General features: G+C 41.3%; 1 protein-coding gene across 1 annotated transcript; it reads right to left on the bottom strand.

Moving 5' to 3' along the window:
* Positions 1-1,200: 1,200 nt before the first annotated feature.
* On the bottom strand, positions 1,201-11,037 carry LOC136633487 (neuromedin-U receptor 2-like). The gene is made up of 2 exons (XM_066609248.1): positions 10,161-11,037; positions 1,201-1,610 (listed from the first exon to the last, which is right to left on the bottom strand). The coding sequence occupies exons 1-2, from the start codon at positions 11,035-11,037 to the stop codon at positions 1,201-1,203; spliced, it is 1,287 nt and encodes a 428-aa protein (XP_066465345.1).
* Between the last annotated feature and the right edge of the window lie 7,446 nt (positions 11,038-18,483).

Consider the following 18,483-nt stretch of genomic DNA (forward strand, 5'->3'; position numbering starts at 1 on the left):
CTCCAGCGGTCACAGGAACGCCGAGCCAGGAGCCTGCACTGTGGGAGGACCTGCTTACCTGTCCGGTGTCTTCCGCTATCTCCCTTCTGTCTCCCGGCTCGGCGATCATGTGACCGCTGGATGCCACCTGACCCCAGCGGTCACATGATCACCGAGCCAGGAGGCAGAGGGAGAATGAGGAGGACGCCGGACAGGTAAGCAGGATCTTCCACGGTGCAGTGAGCACCTGCACCCTCCTGAACTCTGTCAGTTCAGGAGGGTGCAGGGAAATGTATTTTTTCTCACCCATTCTCCCCAGCTCCAATTTATTTGGAGCTGGGGAGAATGGGTGAGAAAAAATAAATGGATTGGAAAGGGTTAAGCCCTGAAGGGGTGAAATCTGCTGCAGATCTGTACCGAAATCCACAGGTAATCAATGACATGTGAGCGCACTCACGCACTGGAATATTCTATATTACGCTGCAGAATATTCTGCAGTAAAAGATGCAGATTTTGATGCAGTGTTGCAGGATGAATTTTGCCATTTTCAATTCTGTATCAAAATCCGCACATTAGAAATGCAGATTTTGGTGCATATTCTTCACATGGTGGAATCCTCCACAGCGTCCTGTAGAACAATCCCACTAGGTGGGACTATAACCTGAGCTATGAGAATGAGCCTCTCATTGATCTCAATAGGTAAATGTGACAGTACAACACAGTAATAATATAAATGTAACAATGTATCAGGCTCTGCATGGCGATGTGTAATGACTCCCATAGAGGTCTATGGGACCCAGGTGATTTCATACAGTCATATAGAGGGCAGCCATTCTGCAGCTGTACTCAGCTTTGCGTCTAGGCAAAAATACATTTGTAATACGGCGGTGTATAGAGCGCTATATGGTGACACGTACAATGTGGCTCCTTAATATTGCCCTGCAAGATCTCCACCCAGCTGCGCCCTGTCTAAGAGGATCAATGCGCAACTTTCCCCTTCGGACACTCTTCACGCTTGATCATATCATTGTAATATCCAGGCCTCAGATGATTTTTGCCCTTGGGCACAGCTCTGTTCTGCACTTGGGGTCAGTTGATGGAGTGACCCCGGCCTAGGACAAGCTCCTTGTCTGTGTGTAAGGCCACAGATTTCAGCCATTGCTTTGGGACTAGATTAATGGAAAGATGGAGCACAACTGAGAGCGCAGCCTATACCTGCTATTACATGGAGGAGGTCTCATCATCAGGGGAACAGGTCAGCTGAGAGTGCAGCGTTAGCGGTAAAAACCTGAGCTCCTCCCTGCACAGCGCTCGCCCGGACGCCACCGGCAGACTCTCCACATGGGAAGGGCTCTTGTGGACCTTGGAGAGGGCGGGGGAGCTGCTATAAGACAGGCTGTTCTCTGGGTTCTTGCAGACGAGTTGGCGGAAACACTCCCGGAATTTGGTGGAGAGAAGGTTGTAGATAATGGGGTTCACCGCCGCGCTCAGGTAGAAGAAGAGGCCAGACAGGATGTGGACATACTGGAAGGTGGTGTGCATGGAATCCGTCCAGCGGACGATGAAGCTCCATAGCAGGCGGTCAATATGGAACGGGGCCCAGCAGATGGTGAAGACGATGACAACCACATCTGGTAACCAATCGGTCAATAAAAAGGACAGCACATTATAGTAGCACACATAGGGGGCAGAATTATAGTAGTTATATTCTTGTACATAGGGGGCAGTATTATAGTAGTTATATTCTTGTACATAGGGGGCAGTACTATAGTAGTTATATTCTTGTACATAGGGGGCAGAATTATAGTAGTTATATTCTTGTACATATGTGGCAGTATTATAGTAGTTATATTCTTGTACATAGGAGGCAGTATTATAGTAGTTAGATTCTTGTACATAGAGGGCAGTATTATAGTAGTTATATTCTTGTACATAGGAGGCAGTATTATAGTAGTTAGATTCTTGTACATAGAGGGCAGTATTATAGTAGTTATATTCTTGTACATAGGAGGCAGTATTATAGTAGTTATATTCTTGTACATAGGGGGCAGTATTATAGTAGTTATATTCTTGTACATAGGGGGCAGTATTATAGTAGTTATATTCTTGTACATAGGGGCAGTATTATAGTAGTTATATTCTTGTACATAGGGGAAAGTATTATAGTAGATATTATCTTGTACATAGGGGGCAGTATTACAGTAGTTATATTCTTGTACATAGGAGGCAGTATTATAGTAGTTATATTCTTGTACATAGGGGGCAGTATTATAGTAGTTATATTCTTGTACATAGGGGGCAGTATTATAGTAGTTATATTCTTGTACATAGGGGCAGTATTATAGTAGTTATATTCTTGTACATAGGGGAAAGTATTATAGTAGATATTATCTTGTACATAGGGGGCAGTATTACAGTAGTTATATTCTTGTACATAGGGAGCAGTATTATAGTAGTTATATTCTTGTACATAGGGGGCAGAATTATAGCAGTTATATTCTTGTACATATGGGGCAGAATTATAGCAGTTATATTCTTGTACATATGGGGCAGTATTATAGTAGTTATATTCTTGTACATAGGGGCAGTATTATAGTAGTTATATTCTTGTACATAGGGGGCAGTATTATAGTAGTTATATTCTTGTTCATAGGAGCAGTATTATAGTAGTTATATTCTTGTACATAGGGGGCAGTATTATAGTAGTTATATTCTTGTACATAGGAGTCAGTATTATAGTAGTTATATTCTTATACATAGGAGTCAGTATTACAGTAGTTATATTCTTGTACATAGGGGGCAGTATTATAGTAGTTATATTCTTGTACATAGGAGGCAATATTATAGTAGTTATATTCTTGTACACAGGGGGACAGTATTATAGTAGTTATATTCTTGTACATAGGGGCAGTATTGTAGTAGTTATATTCTTGTACAAAGTGGGCAGTATTATAGTAGTTATATTCTTGTACATAGGGGCAGTATTATAGTAGTTATATTCTTGTACATAGGGGGCAGTATTATAGTAGTTATATTCTTGTTCATAGGAGCAGTATTATAGTAGTTATATTCTTGTACATAGGGGGCAGTATTATAGTAGTTATATTCTTGTACATAGGAGTCAGTATTATAGTAGTTATATTCTTATACATAGGAGTCAGTGTTACAGTAGTTATATTCTTGTACATAGGGGGCAGTATTATAGTAGTTATATTCTTGTACATAAGAGGCAGTATTATAGAAGTTATATTCTTGTACATAGGGGCAGTATTATAGTAGTTGTATTCTTGTACATAGGAGGCAGTATTATAGTAGTTATATTCTTGTACATAGGGGGCAGTATTATAGTAGTTATATTCTTGTACATAGGGGGCAGTATTATAGTAGTTATATTCTTGTACATAGGGGCAGTATTATAGTAGTTATATTCTTGTACATAGGGGAAAGTATTATAGTAGATATTATCTTGTACATAGGGGGCAGTATTACAGTAGTTATATTCTTGTACATAGGGAGCAGTATTATAGTAGTTATATTCTTGTACATAGGGGGCAGAATTATAGCAGTTATATTCTTGTACATATGGGGCAGAATTATAGCAGTTATATTCTTGTACATATGGGGCAGTATTATAGTAGTTATATTCTTGTACATAGGGGCAGTATTATAGTAGTTATATTCTTGTACATAGGGGGCAGTATTATAGTAGTTATATTCTTGTTCATAGGAGCAGTATTATAGTAGTTATATTCTTGTACATAGGGGGCAGTATTATAGTAGTTATATTCTTGTACATAGGAGTCAGTATTATAGTAGTTATATTCTTATACATAGGAGTCAGTATTACAGTAGTTATATTCTTGTACATAGGGGGCAGTATTATAGTAGTTATATTCTTGTACATAGGAGGCAATATTATAGTAGTTATATTCTTGTACACAGGGGGACAGTATTATAGTAGTTATATTCTTGTACATAGGGGCAGTATTGTAGTAGTTATATTCTTGTACAAAGTGGGCAGTATTATAGTAGTTATATTCTTGTACATAGGGGCAGTATTATAGTAGTTATATTCTTGTACATAGGGGGCAGTATTATAGTAGTTATATTCTTGTTCATAGGAGCAGTATTATAGTAGTTATATTCTTGTACATAGGGGGCAGTATTATAGTAGTTATATTCTTGTACATAGGAGTCAGTATTATAGTAGTTATATTCTTATACATAGGAGTCAGTGTTACAGTAGTTATATTCTTGTACATAGGGGGCAGTATTATAGTAGTTATATTCTTGTACATAAGAGGCAGTATTATAGAAGTTATATTCTTGTACATAGGGGCAGTATTATAGTAGTTGTATTCTTGTACATAGGGGGCAGTATTATACTAGTGATATTCTTGTACATAGGGGGCAGTATTATAGTAGTTATATTCTTGTACATATAGGACAGTATTATAGTAGTTATATTCTTGTACATAGGAGGCAGTATTATAGTAGTTATATTCTTGTACATAGGGGGCAGTATTATAGTAGTTATATTCTTGCACATAGGGGGCAGTATTATAGTAGTTATATTCTTGCACATAGGGGGGAGTATTATAGTAGTTATATTCTTGCACATAGGGGGCAGTATTATAGTAGTTATATTCTTGTACATAGGGGGGAGTATTATAGTAGTTATATTCTTGCACATAGGGGGCAGTATTATAGTAGTTATATTCTTGAACATAGGGAGGAGTATTATAGTAGTTATATTCTTGTATATAGGGGCAGTATTATAGTAGTTATATTCTTGTACACAGCGGGCAGTATTATAGTAGTTATATTCTTGTACATAGGGGGCAGTATTATAGTAGTTATATTCTTGTACATAGGGTGCAGTATTATAGTAGTTGTATTCTTGTACATAGGGGGCAGTATTATACTAGTGATATTCTTGTACATAGGGGGCAGTATTATAGTAGTTATATTCTTGTACATATAGGACAGTATTATAGTAGCTATATTCTTGTACGTAGGGGGCAGTATTACAGTAGTTATATTCTTGTACATATAGGACAGTATTATAGTAGTTATATTCTTGTACAGAGGGGCAGTATTATAGTAGTTATATTCTTGTACATAGGAGCAGTATTATAGTAGTTATATTCTTGTACATAGGAGGCAGTATTATAGTAGTTATATTCTTGTACATAGGAGCAGTATTATAGTAGTTATATTCTTGTACACAGCGGGCAGTATTATAGTAGTTATATTGTTGTACACAGGGGGCAGTATTATAGTAGTTATATTCTTGTACATAGGAGGCAATATTATAGTAGTTATATTCTTGTACACAGGGGGGCAGTATTATAGTAGTTATATTCTTGTACATAGGGGCAGTATTGTAGTAGTTATATTCTTGTACAAAGTGGGCAGTATTATAGTAGTTATATTCTTGTACATATGAGGCAGTATTATAGTAGTTATATTCTTGTACATAGGGGGAAGTATTATAGTGGTTATACATTTGTACATAGGAGCAGTATTATAATAGTTATACTCTCGTACATAGGGGGCAGTACTATAGTAGTTATATTTTTGCACATAGAGGGCAGTATTATAGTAGTTATATTCTTGTACACAGGGGGGCAGTATTATAGTAGTTATATTCTTGTACATTGGAGGGCAGTATTATAGTAGTTATATTCTTGTACACTGGGGGGGAGTATTATAGTAGTTGTATTCCTGTACATAGAGGGCAGTATTATAGTAGTTATATTCTTGTACACAGGGGGGCAGTATTATAGTAGTTATATTCTTGTACATAGGAGGCAGTATTATAGTAGTTATATTCTTGTATATACGGGCAGTATTATAGTAGTTATATTCTTGTACACAGCGGGCAGTATTATAGTAGTTATATTGTTGTACACAGGGGGCAGTATTATAGTAGTTATATTCTTGTACATAGGAGGCAATATTATAGTAGTTATATTCTTGTACATAGGGGGCAGTATTATAGTAGCTATATTCTTGTACATAGGGAGCAGTATTATAGTAGTGATATTTTTGTAGATAGGGGCAGTATTATAGTAGTTATATTTTTGTACATAGGGGCAGTATTATAGTAGTTATATTGTTGTACGTAGCGGGCAGTATTATAGTAGTTAAATTCTTGTTCACAGGGGGGCAGTATTATAGTAGTTACATTCTTGTACATAGGGTGCAGTATTATAGTAGTTATATTCTTGCACATAGGGGGGCAATATTATAGTAGTTATATTCTTGTACATAGGAGGCAGTATTATAGTAGTTATATTCTTGTACATAGGGGGCAGTATTATAGTAGTTATATTGTTGTACACAGCGGACAGTATTATAGTAGTTATATTGTTGTACACTGGGGGGCAGTATTATAGTAGTTATATTCTTGTACATAGGGGCAGTACTATAGTAGTTATATTCTTGTACATAGGGGCAGTATTATAGTAGTTATACTCTTGTACACTGGGGGGCAGTATTATACTAGTTATATTCTTGTACATAGGGTGCAGTATTATAGTAGTTATATTCTTGCACATAGGGGGGCAATATTATAGTAGTTATATTCTTGTACATAGGAGGCAGTATTATAGTAGTTATATTCTTGTACATAGGGGCAGTATTATAGTAGTTATATTCTTGTACATAGGGGCAGTATTATAGTAGTTATATTCTTGTACACAGGGGGGCAGTATTATACTAGTTATATTCTTGTACATCGGAGGGCAGTATTATAGTAGCTATATTCTTGTACATAGGGGCAGTATTATAGTAGTTATATTCTTATACACAGGGGGGGGCAGTATTATAGTAGTTATATTCTTGTACAAAGTGGGCAGTATTATAGTAGTTATATTCTTGTACATATGAGGCAGTATTATAGTAGTTATATTCTTGTACATAGGGGGCAGTATTATAGTAGTTATACATTTGTACATAGGAGCAATATTATAGTAGTTATACTCTTTTACATAGGAGCAGTATTATAATAGTTATACTCTCGTACATAGGGGGCAGTACTATAGTAGTTATATTTTTGTACATAGAGGGCAGTATTATAGTAGTTATATTCTTGTACATTGGAGGGCAGTATTATAGTAGTTATATTCTTGTACATAGGAGCAGTATTATAGTAGTTATCTTCTTATACACAGGGGGGGAAGTATTATAGTAGTTATATTCTTGTACATAGGGGGCAGTATTATAGTAGTTATATTCTTGTACACAGGGGGGCAGTATTATAGTAGTTATATTCTTGTACATAGGGGGCAGTATTATAGTAGTTATATTCTTGTACATGGGAGGCAGTATTATAGTAGATATATTCTTGTACATAGGAGCAGTATTATAGTAATTATATTCTTGTACATAGGGGGCAGTATTATAGTAGTTATATTCTTGTACATAGGGGCAGTACCATAGTAGTTATCTTCTTGTACATAGGGGCAGTATTATAGTTGTTATATTCTTGTACATAGGAGGCAGTATTATAGTAGATATATTCTTGTACATAGGGGGCAGTATTATAGTAGTTATATTATTGTACATAGGAGCAGTATTATAGTAATTATATTCTTGTACATAGGAGTAGTATTATAGTAGTTATATTCTTGTACATAGGGGGCAGTATTATAGTAGTTATATTCTTGTACATAGGGGCAGTACCATAGTAGTTATCTTCTTGTACATAGGGGCAGTATTACAGTAGTTATATTCTTGTACATAGGGACAGTATTATAGTAGTTATATTCTTGTACATAGGGGGTTGTATTATGGTAGTTATATTCTTGCACATAGGAGCAGTATTATAGTAGTTATATTCTTGTACATAGGGGGCAGTATTATAGTAGTTACATTCTTGTACATAGGGGCAGTATTATAGTAGTTATATTCTTGTACATAGGGGATAGTATTATAGTAGTTATATTCTTGTACATAGGGGGCAGTATTATAGTAGTTATATTCTTGTACATAGGGAGCAGTATTATAGTAGTTATATTCTTGTACATAGGAGGCAGTATTATAGTAGTTATATTCTTGTACATAGGGGGCAGTATTATAGTAGTTATATTCTTGTACATAGGGGGCAGTATTATAGTAGTTATATTCTTGTACATAGGGAGCAGTATTATAGTAGTTATATTCTTGTACATAGGGGGCAGTATTATAGTAGTTATATTCTTGTACACAGGAGGCAGTATTATAGTAGTTATATTCTTGTACATAGGAGCAGTATTATAGTAGTTATATTCTTGTACATAGGAGCAGTATTATAGTAGTTATATTCTTGTACATAGGGGGCAGTATTATAGTAGTTATATTCTTGTACAAAGGGGGCAGTATTATAGTAGTTATATTCTTGTACATAGGGAGTAGTATTATAGTAGTTATATTCTTGTACACAGGAGGCAGTATTATAGTAGTTATATTCTTGTACATAGGAGCAGTATTATAGTAGTTATATTCTTGTACATAGGAGCAGTATTATATTAGTTATATTCTTGTACATAGGGGGCAGTATTATAGTAGTTATATTCTTGTACATAGGGGCAGTACCATAGTAGTTATCTTCTTGTACATAGGGGCAGTATTACAGTAGTTATATTCTTGTACATAGGGGGTAGTATTATGGTAGTTATATTCTTGCACATAGGAGCAGTATTATAGTAGTTATATTCTTGTACATAGGGGGCAGTATTATAGTAGTTACATTCTTGTACATAGGGGCAGTATTATAGTAGTTATATTCTTGTACATAGGGGATAGTATTATAGTAGTTATATTCTTGTACATAGGGGGCAGTATTATAGTAGTTATATTCTTGTACATAGGGAGCAGTATTATAGTAGTTATATTCTTGTACATAGGAGGCAGTATTATAGTAGTTATATTCTTGTACATAGGGGGCAGTATTATAGTAGTTATATTCTTGTACATAGGGGGCAGTATTATAGTAGTTATATTCTTGTACATAGGGAGCAGTATTATAGTAGTTATATTCTTGTACATAGGGGGCAGTATTATAGTAGTTATATTCTTGTACACAGGAGGCAGTATTATAGTAGTTATATTCTTGTACATAGGAGCAGTATTATAGTAGTTATATTCTTGTACATAGGGGGCAGTATTATAGTAGTTATATTCTTGTACATAGGGGGCAGTATTATAGTAGTTATATTCTTGTACAAAGGGGGCAGTATTATAGTAGTTATATTCTTGTACATAGGGAGTAGTATTATAGTAGTTATATTCTTGTACACAGGAGGCAGTATTATAGTAGTTATATTCTTGTACATAGGAGCAGTATTATAGTAGTTATATTCTTGTACATAGGAGCAGTATTATAGTAGTTATATTCTTGTACATAGGGGGCAGTATTATAGTAGTTATATTCTTGTACATAGGGTGCAGTATTATAGTAGTTATATTCTTGTACATAGAAGGCAGTATTATAGTAGTTATATTATTGTACATAGGGGGCAGTATTATAGTAGTTATATTCTAGTACATAGGGAGCAGTATTATGGTAGTTATATTCTTATACATAGGAGCAGTATTATAGTAGTTATATTCTTGTACATAGGAGCAGTATTATAGTAGTTATATTCTTGTACATAGGGGGCAGTATTATAGTAGTTATATTCTTGTACATGGGGGCAGTATTATAGTAGTTATATTCTTGTACATAGGAGCAGTATTATAGTAATTATATTCTTGTACATAGGGGGCAATATTATAGAAGTTATATTCTTGTACATAGGGGGCAGTATTTTAGTAGTTATATTCTTGTACATAGTAGCAGTATTATAGTAGTTATATTCTTGTACATAGGGGGCAGTGTTATAGTAGTTATATTCTTGCACATTACTTGCTATATGATTTTATGCTGTACTCAAGGATCATGATGGTAATTTCCATACTAGGAACTGCCAATCTTGAGAGGGCTAGAGCGTTATAATAAAGTGCCGGGGGCTCTAATAAAGGGGCCATTCGGTGTATATATAATTTAGCAGCACATTGCTCAGCAGGAGATGATAGATGAATTCTGGGCTCTATTCTGACGTATGATGGGAGAGGACTATTTCGGGCTGTATTTTGGGTATTATTGCTGCATGGCTCAGAAATATGACTAGTGAGACGCATGTGGCACAACTCACAGAGCATCTTAGTGATTTGCCTCCGCTTCCCCCTCTCCAGCGATATCTTCCAAGTTGCATCCGTCTTACAGCTTCTCCCCAGCCTTCTGATTGGAAATCTCCTTTCCCGCGTGAGTCGGCAGCCAATCAACAAATATAAAACGGTGATAATACAGACGGGGACAAAGTAAAAGAATATGGTGGTCAGCTGGATGACCAGGTTGTAGACCCACTTGGGCTTCAGCATGGTGCAGGTAGCCGACTCCTCCACCCTCTCTAGGGACGGCAGGTAGATGTAGTATAGACCGTGCAGTGAGGTGTTGGGAATGGCGCACAGCAGAGACATGCACCACACAACACTGATGACCCGCCTGGCGTGCGCGTTGGTCATGACATGCTTGGTTTTAAGCGGATGAACTACGGCTACGTATCTCTCCACGCTCAGCGCCGTCACGTTCAGCACTGAAGCAAAACAAACCATCTCGAATAGAAAAGTCTTAAAGTAGCAGCCGCCCTCTCCGAAGGGGAAAGGGTAGTTCTGCCACATCTCGTACGTCTCTAGCGGCATCCCGAAAACCAAGACCAGGAGGTCAGAAATGGCCAGACTGAAGAGGTAGAGGTTGGTCGGGGTTCTCATTTTGTGGTGTTTTGCTATTACAATGCAGGTGAGGAGATTGCCTGCCACTCCGGTTAGGAATATCATCAGGTAGGTCAGTGACACCGGCAGGAAGAAGGAAGACATCTTGGGGCCCAGAATTCGGAAGAGCAGTTTCTGCACCACCAGGGCCTGGATCTGACTGTTGCTGCACGTGTCGTTGTTCAGGGTCCAGTTACAGGACTTCAGCCCCAGGTCTACGGAGCAAATGTAGAAGAGATCTTCCCGTCCCACAAACGCCATCGCTGCAGGGAGAGAAGACATTCTGTGGGTATTCTAGTACAAGGGAAGCAATGCAGACCCAGAGCATCACCCCTGCATGCAATGTATGCGCAAAAAATGCAGACGGTAGCCCAGCGCATTTGCACCATGATAGATGCGCTTTTGCATGTATTACTATACTTTTTGCGCTTCAAGGCCTTTCCACATGGGCTCAGGACGCAGCCACGCCCCAATTTAAAAGGCTTTAGCCTAAATAGCTCCAGATATGTTCTTTTCCCTGTGTAATTGCGCTGGTACCAGGAGCGAATTTGCGCACTTCTATGGGGCCTTTGTTGCACACCTAGAGCATGCTGAGTTTTTTTTGGCGCACATGGAATGCTCGTGTAAAAACGAAAAATGGCAATGAAGCCATTGAAATCAATGGTTTCCATTTCCTGCGTAATGCGCTCACGCGGGTCCGCTCTTAGGACTTAAACAGACAAACGTGCTTGCGTACATTTTTGCGTGTGTGGAACTCACAACTGCAAAACGTGGCAAACAAAACCATTGATTTCAGTGGTTTCATTTTCACCAGCGGGTTTCTGGCACGCAATTCCTGCGCTCAAGAAAAGATAGGACTTGATGTACCTTTCTGCGTTTAATGCAGAAAGCTGCCATAGAAGTTCATGGCAGGTTGAAAAAAGCAAAGGGAAGGGTGCGACCCGGAGTATGACGAAGGGGAAAGAAGACAGCCGGCCCTTAAGAGGGCTTGTGCACACAGGCGACAATGCAGCCCAGTGATTTCAAGGGGTTTCCTCTCATTGAGGATTTTTGCACCCGCTCTATTTTTGCGCACTTGAGTGTCACTTACTAAGACAAGGGACTAATTAGGGTGTTGAGCTGTTTCAAAAGCGGCATGGGTGTCTCAAGCGCCGATGTGAATGGGCCCGGCAGCGCAAAACTGTACCGTAAAATGCGCGGAGCCATTGTTGAAGCACGTCATCCATTCACAGCACAATCACGTCATCCTCACGCTAGCGTATCTACACATATACTTTTTTATCAGGAGCCCTCAGGCTTTAAATAGATATTCTATTCCACGGAACGGGCATTGCAAGCGCAATATTTACAGCACTTTGCTCTGACGCACATATCAGCCTGAGTATTGCCATCTCCAAACCTCCAAATATGCTCTGTAGCGGTGAGCATATTTGTGCATACGTTCGTCTGTCAAAGACCTTATCACCAAACACATTGGAATCCATGGGCGCATGCTTGCATTTTTTTTTCACGCACGCAATACGCAGAAAATATGTATATTCGGGGCTTCCCCGGACAGGCGCATGCACAAATACACTTGCCTCTATACGGAGCATATTTGCACATGAACCTGTCAAAAGTCTTATTTTCTTTAACGTTCAAACTTAGCGCTATCGCGTGTGAAAATTTTTTTTAAACAGGTGGTCCTGCTCGGTGTTTTCTCGCACATATCTCTCTATAAAAGAAATCTCTGAAAACTGCATGGCTTGCCCCAATCCCAGTTTCCTCAGCACTGCCTCTAGCACTTACTCATTTTCTACGTTAGAACCAACGACAAAGGTAGAAGTCTCCAGGCTCCTTTCCGCTGCCCGCCCCACCACCTGCGCTAGCGACCCTCTCCCCTCTCACCTCCTCCGGTCCCTTTCCCCAGCTCTCATTACTCACCTCACCACAATCTGCAACCTCTCCCTAACCTCTGGCACTTTCCCCTCCTCATTTAAACACTTCATCATATTCCCTATGCTTAAAAAAACAACACTAGACCTGACCGATGCTGCCAACTACCGACCCGTCACAAACCTCCCCTTCATCTCCAAATTACTGGAACACCTGGTCTACTCCCGCCTTACACGCTTTCTCTCTGACAACTCGCTCCTCGACCCCCTCCAGTCTGGTTTCCGCTCTCTACACTCGACCGAAACTGCCCTTACAAAAGTAACAAATGACCTGATGACTGCAAAGTCGAGTGGTAAATACTCCTTACTAATCCTCCTTGACCTGTCTGCTGCATTTGACACTGTCGACCATGACCTCCTTCTCACTATGCTCCGCTCTATTGGTCTAAAGGACACTGCTCTCTCCTGGTTCTCTTCCTACCTCTCTGACCGCTCTTTCAGTGTTTCCTTTGCTGGTTCTATCTCTGCTCCACTTCCTCTCGCTGTCGGGGTACCCCAGGGCTCGGTCCTTGGTTCCCTTCTTTTCTCTATCTATACTGCCCCAATTGGATAAACCATCCACAAATTCGGCCTCCAATACCATCTCTACGCTGAAGACACCCAACTATACACCTCCTCTCGTGAGATCTCTGGACCATTCCTCCAAAATATCACCGACTGTCTGTCCGCTGTCTCTAACACTATGTCCTCCCTTTTTTTGTCAAACTTAACCTCTCTAAAACTGACCTCCTTGTCTTTCCACCTTCTAACCGACCTCCCCTCAACATCTCCATTCCAGGGTCTGGCACCATCATAACCTCCAGACGGCATGCCCGTCACACTGGACTCTGACCTCTCCTTTACCCCCCATATCCAATCTCTGGCCCAAACATGCCACATGCACCTCAGAAATATTGCTAAAATACGGCCATTCCTCACCAAGAACACGCTAAAGACACTCGTGGTCGCCCTCATCCACTCCCGATTTGACTACTGCAACTTGCTACTCATCGGCCTCCCCCGCACCAGACTCACTGCACTCCAATCCATTCTAAATGCAGCAGCTAGGCTAATTTTTCTATCCAACAGTTACTCAGACGCCTCTGCATTATGCCAGTCGCTGCACTGACTGCCATCCACTGCAGAAATAAATTTAAACTCCTCTACCTCACCCACAAAGCTCTGCATGGCGCTGCGCCACCATACATCGCCTCCCTACTGTCAGTACACCACCCAGCCCGCTCACTCCGATTGGCTAACACCCTCAGACTAAACACCCCTGTAATACGAACCTCACATGCTCGCCTACAGGACTTCACCAGAGCAGCACCCATCCTCTGGAACGCTCTACCCCAAGGCATCCGGACAATTACCAATGCACGAAATTTCAGACGTGCCTTAAAAACGCACCTCTTCAGGGAAGCATACCAAATCTCCTGACCTAGTCCCTCGCCCCTCGCTATGGCTCCCCACACCTTCCACCCTGCCTATGGCATACAACCTCTACCCCTGCCCCTCCCTATGGCGCCCCACCCCGTTTGCCTTCTAATAACTGATTTCCACATAAAATCCCCTATTGCCTGTGTTCCCCATGCCTCGCACCTAAATGGAGCATGTCCATTTTTTTTCATGCTCCAGAATTTTTTAATTCCCTTTTATTGACCATCCGCGGGTATTTATCTACCTGCGGGTGGTCAATGCATCCCTATGGGGCGCGGATCCACGTGCGGGTGATCCTCTGTGGATTTTAATTGTTCTTTTGCCCGTGGACATGAGGTCTAAGGGCCCCTTCACACGGGTGTAGGCATATATATGCTCGTGAGAGCGTGACTCCATTGTACTGTGAAGAGAACGCTATCACGTGCTTTCATTCATAGGCGCATGCACTAATACGCTCACTGCTACAGAGTGCATTAGCGCATGAACTAGAATTTTTTCTTTTTTCCGATCAAACTTTGCGCCATTGTGTTCAAATTTGAAAAAAAAAAGCGTGAAGTTATGTCCTGCCGTATCTATCTCACATGTAGTATTATCTATGGAACAGAAAGATGGGGCAAGTCCTATCTTTTCTCACGTGTATTAAATAACAGGCGGGAATCCCAATAGTGAAAATGAAACCATTGAAATCATTGGTTTCGTTTCGTCCCGTTGTGCGGCTGTGATTATCAAAACGGGACAAAATCACGCCTATTTGTTTAAGCTTTTTCCACTGAGAAATCAACACATCGGGAACTAATTAGGCTAAATAGCTATTTAACTTGGGCGCAGCTGTGTCCCAACCCCATGTGAAATGGCCCAGCCAGCGCAAAAAGTATGGTAATATACACAAAAATGCGTGCAAATGCGCTCCGCTACCACGTGCATTTTTACGCATACGCCCAATATGAAGCCGCCCTATGGATTCACTCCCACAGCATTTTCTGTAGTCGACAAATACTATTCTATACATCAAATCTAACGGAAACGAACGGAAACCTTGTGTAACGGACTGCAGTGACAGCGAGTGGTTCCGTTCGGTGGTTCAGTCACAATTTCATTTTTGGCACGTGCAACAAAACCGCCATGTGTACAAAAACGATGTACACATCGACTGCACTGATAACAAGTCACACAAGATGGCGCCGCCGCACCAGTTTTCTGCGCGGGTCTCGTAATATCCATCATATAACGGCTCCTTCACACGGCGTGTTTTACATCAGCATTTTGTGAGCCAAAACCAGAAGCGGGTCCAAAATACGGAAGAAATGCGAATCTATCCTCCATTATACTTTTCTCTCCACTCCTAGTTTTGACTCACAAAATACTGATGACGAATACGGTCATGTGAATAAGCCCCAAGGATTAGAGCGGTATATAATGACCAGCGGATGGAGGGGGAGGGGCAGGCGTGATTTAGTCCTTAGATATCAGTTAGGCTAACTTCACACGGGCGAGCGCAGTATGGGGCCGTGAATCGCGCTCCCCACCATGTCAAAGCCCCCGTGGATATGAGGCGTGTTCATGTGTAACCAGCCTCGATCACTTCGGGGATGCAGGGATCCTCCAGCGCAGCTGTCACAGCCATGGCAGAGGATCGCGGAGTTTCTCCCATTGCTTTCAATGGGGTCGGCAATGAAAACAATGGCGCTGTGATGCGAGATCACGGAGCTAGATAGAACATGCCGCGATTTGTTTCCCGCATCGCGGTACAGTGCAGGAAAACATCGCTCATGTGTATGACCCCATTCAAAAGATTTTATTTTATTGCCCGTGTGAGGCCGGCCTTAGGGTACTCGCACACGGACTTGTTTATACTCCTCGAACGAATAATCTGGGTAAGAAAAATCGCAGCCAGTCCGGTTCGGAGAAGAATAGAGCGTCAGTCTGCAGCGTCTCGCACATCGGACAGCATGCGGATGGAATATCGTGTACTGTCCGTTTCAAGTTGCACCTCCCAACCGCTCCGGTATTGACGGAACGCGCGCATTAAAAAGACCCACTACGTATATTCATTAAATTTATTCAGTGTGAGGCGAACTGCACGATATCGCGCTCGCCAACATGCTTTTTACCTGCAGCTGCGAGGCGATTTTTTTAGGCAAAAATGCCTCGCATCTCTTCTAGAATGGTAGAGTTGAAAGGAACCTTTGGGGTCATTGGGTCCTCCAGGGTCATCGGGTCCAACCCCCTGCTCAGTGCAGGATTTACTAAATCCTCCCAGACAGATATTTTTCCAGCCTTTGTTTGAACACTTCCATTGAAGGAGAACTCCGCACCTCCCGTGGCAACCTGTTCCACTCATTGATCTCCCTCACTGTCAGAAAGTTTTTTCTAATATCTAATTTGTGTCTCCTCCCTTCTGTGAAATTCCGATCTTTTTACACCAGTTTCATGCATGATAGAGGACTGGAACCATACAACAATTTTTTTCATCGCAGTATCGAGGTGAGGGAAATCATCGCTCATGGGTGTGACTCCATTCAAAAGAACTGAGTTCAAATTCACACAGTCTCGGAGCGCACAAAACTCGCGTGGGATTAGCACTTGTGTGAAACCAGCCTAAGGGCTCCTTCAGATGAGTGGGCTTTAGCCCCTTTTTCCACGCAAAAATATGGAGAATAGAAACAATAGATTTCAACGGGTTCATTGTCATTTTTTGTGTGCATTTTGGGCCTGAGGAAGAGTCCTGAGTTGGTCTGAAAGCTCGCTGTAACATCATGTATTTTTGTTAGCCACTAAAAGGTCTCATATCTACAAGATTACGTGTTTTTTCTTGCTGGGAACAGTCACACTTTCATCTACTGGCGACACCGGACCGAACATTTTTTCATTTGTGCGTATAGAAGTCTATGTGCACAAACTTGCATCAGCACCGCGATTGGCTAAATAGCTATTTACATCAGCGAGAGAGACTCCCCCGCCCATGTGAATGAGCGGTGCCTGCGCAAATACGCACATTATTTGTGCAGGCATGCACTTAAATTACACTTGTATTTTGACTTGGACTTCGTCCGCGTGTAATTAGTATTTTTTTATCTAATCGGCGTTCTGCCGTATATTGTTTGTGTCGTACGGCCCGGCTTTCATTTCTTACACAACTGAGGTAAAATAAAAGCAGCGCTGTGATTGGTTGCTATTTGTGTAGAGTCCCTCCATCATTTGTAAGTCTGATTGTCTCCCTGTCCTAGGAGTGTGTTGTGATTGGTAGTTTGGGAGCAGGGGGAGGAGTTGAGAGTGAGAGAAGAGAGTTGTGGTTGGTCGAAAAAGGTGGTGCGCGCAGGAGAGACGGGTTTGCTAAAATCTTATCTCCCTTGCTAATGACTGAGCTGGGTGATACTTCAGCCTTTGGGAAAGGAGATGGTAGAGCCACCACGAACCACCGCTATCTTGTACCCGGCTGTCTTCTGGGCTTAAGGCCTGGTTCGCGGTTGCTGCAGGGTCTTGGCATCACAAGCAGGATGATACCTCTGCACCATGTGTGCTAATGGAAAAGTAAAATGGACTTTCCACTGTATTATGGTTACTTGTCTTGGATGGCAAAGAAAGGACAGTGAGATTTAAGGTGAGCTTTTTTGGGGAGAAAAATGTATGTTCTGGTGACAAAATGGACGCACAAAATGGCGTCCAGACTACTCCCTCCTTCCCTTAGGAGAAGCCTGCCAATTCTTACCGTAGAGAAGTTCCTGCCTTTGGGGAGAAAAAAGTAGGTGGGGTTCCCCGACCGCGGAGTTGGAAGAGGAGGGAGTTTGGAGTCACCCAGAGGTGGAGCTAGTGGTGGTGGCAGGAGTTCACCTGGACTGAGTGGAGATAGCTCAGGCAGTGCAGACATGGCTGCTGCTCAAGCCTTGCAAGCTGTGCCAGCTGGTCACCCACCACTGTATTCTCACTGGTACTTTGGGGACATGAAGTAGGTACAGGAGCTAATGGCCTCCAGCTATGCGTTTCCTGCAAGAGCTGCCCCAGCCCAGCAGAACACAATGGAAAAGCCGGAGTGCTCAACCAGCACCACAGGAGCACCTGATGTGGCTGTGGCCTCAGAGGATTCCACGCTTGTTTGTGCACCTACAAGGAAGAGGGACTGGACCCATAAACTTTTTACTATGCATACAGGATTTGTCTGGTCACATTACCCTCCCTAGATACTGATCCATAGGGACAATTTGGAGGCCCAACGGGCCATTCCAGAACATTTATTGCCCTTTGTTGTGGAATATGGGGAGGGCAATTTTTCTTTTGTATTCAAAGTTGACCAGGATGATCGCCCTAAGGGTCTACCTTGTTTTGCTGCCCCTGATTAACAGACTCGTCGAAGTGT

This window comes from Eleutherodactylus coqui, chromosome 6, assembly GCF_035609145.1.
Source record: "Eleutherodactylus coqui strain aEleCoq1 chromosome 6, aEleCoq1.hap1, whole genome shotgun sequence".
In the NCBI taxonomy this organism is placed as follows: domain Eukaryota; kingdom Metazoa; phylum Chordata; class Amphibia; order Anura; family Eleutherodactylidae; genus Eleutherodactylus; species Eleutherodactylus coqui.

Bases quoted from the DNA above. Each gene is read 5' to 3' on its own strand.
- LOC136633487 (XM_066609248.1), bottom strand. From the start codon at position 11,037: ATGGCGTTTGTGGGACGGGAAGATCTCTTCTACATTTGCTCCGTAGAC. The intron at 1,611-10,160 runs GTGAGTTGTGCC...ATTGGTTACCAG, and splicing joins GCAAATCACTAAGATGCTCT to ATGTGGTTGTCATCGTCTTC.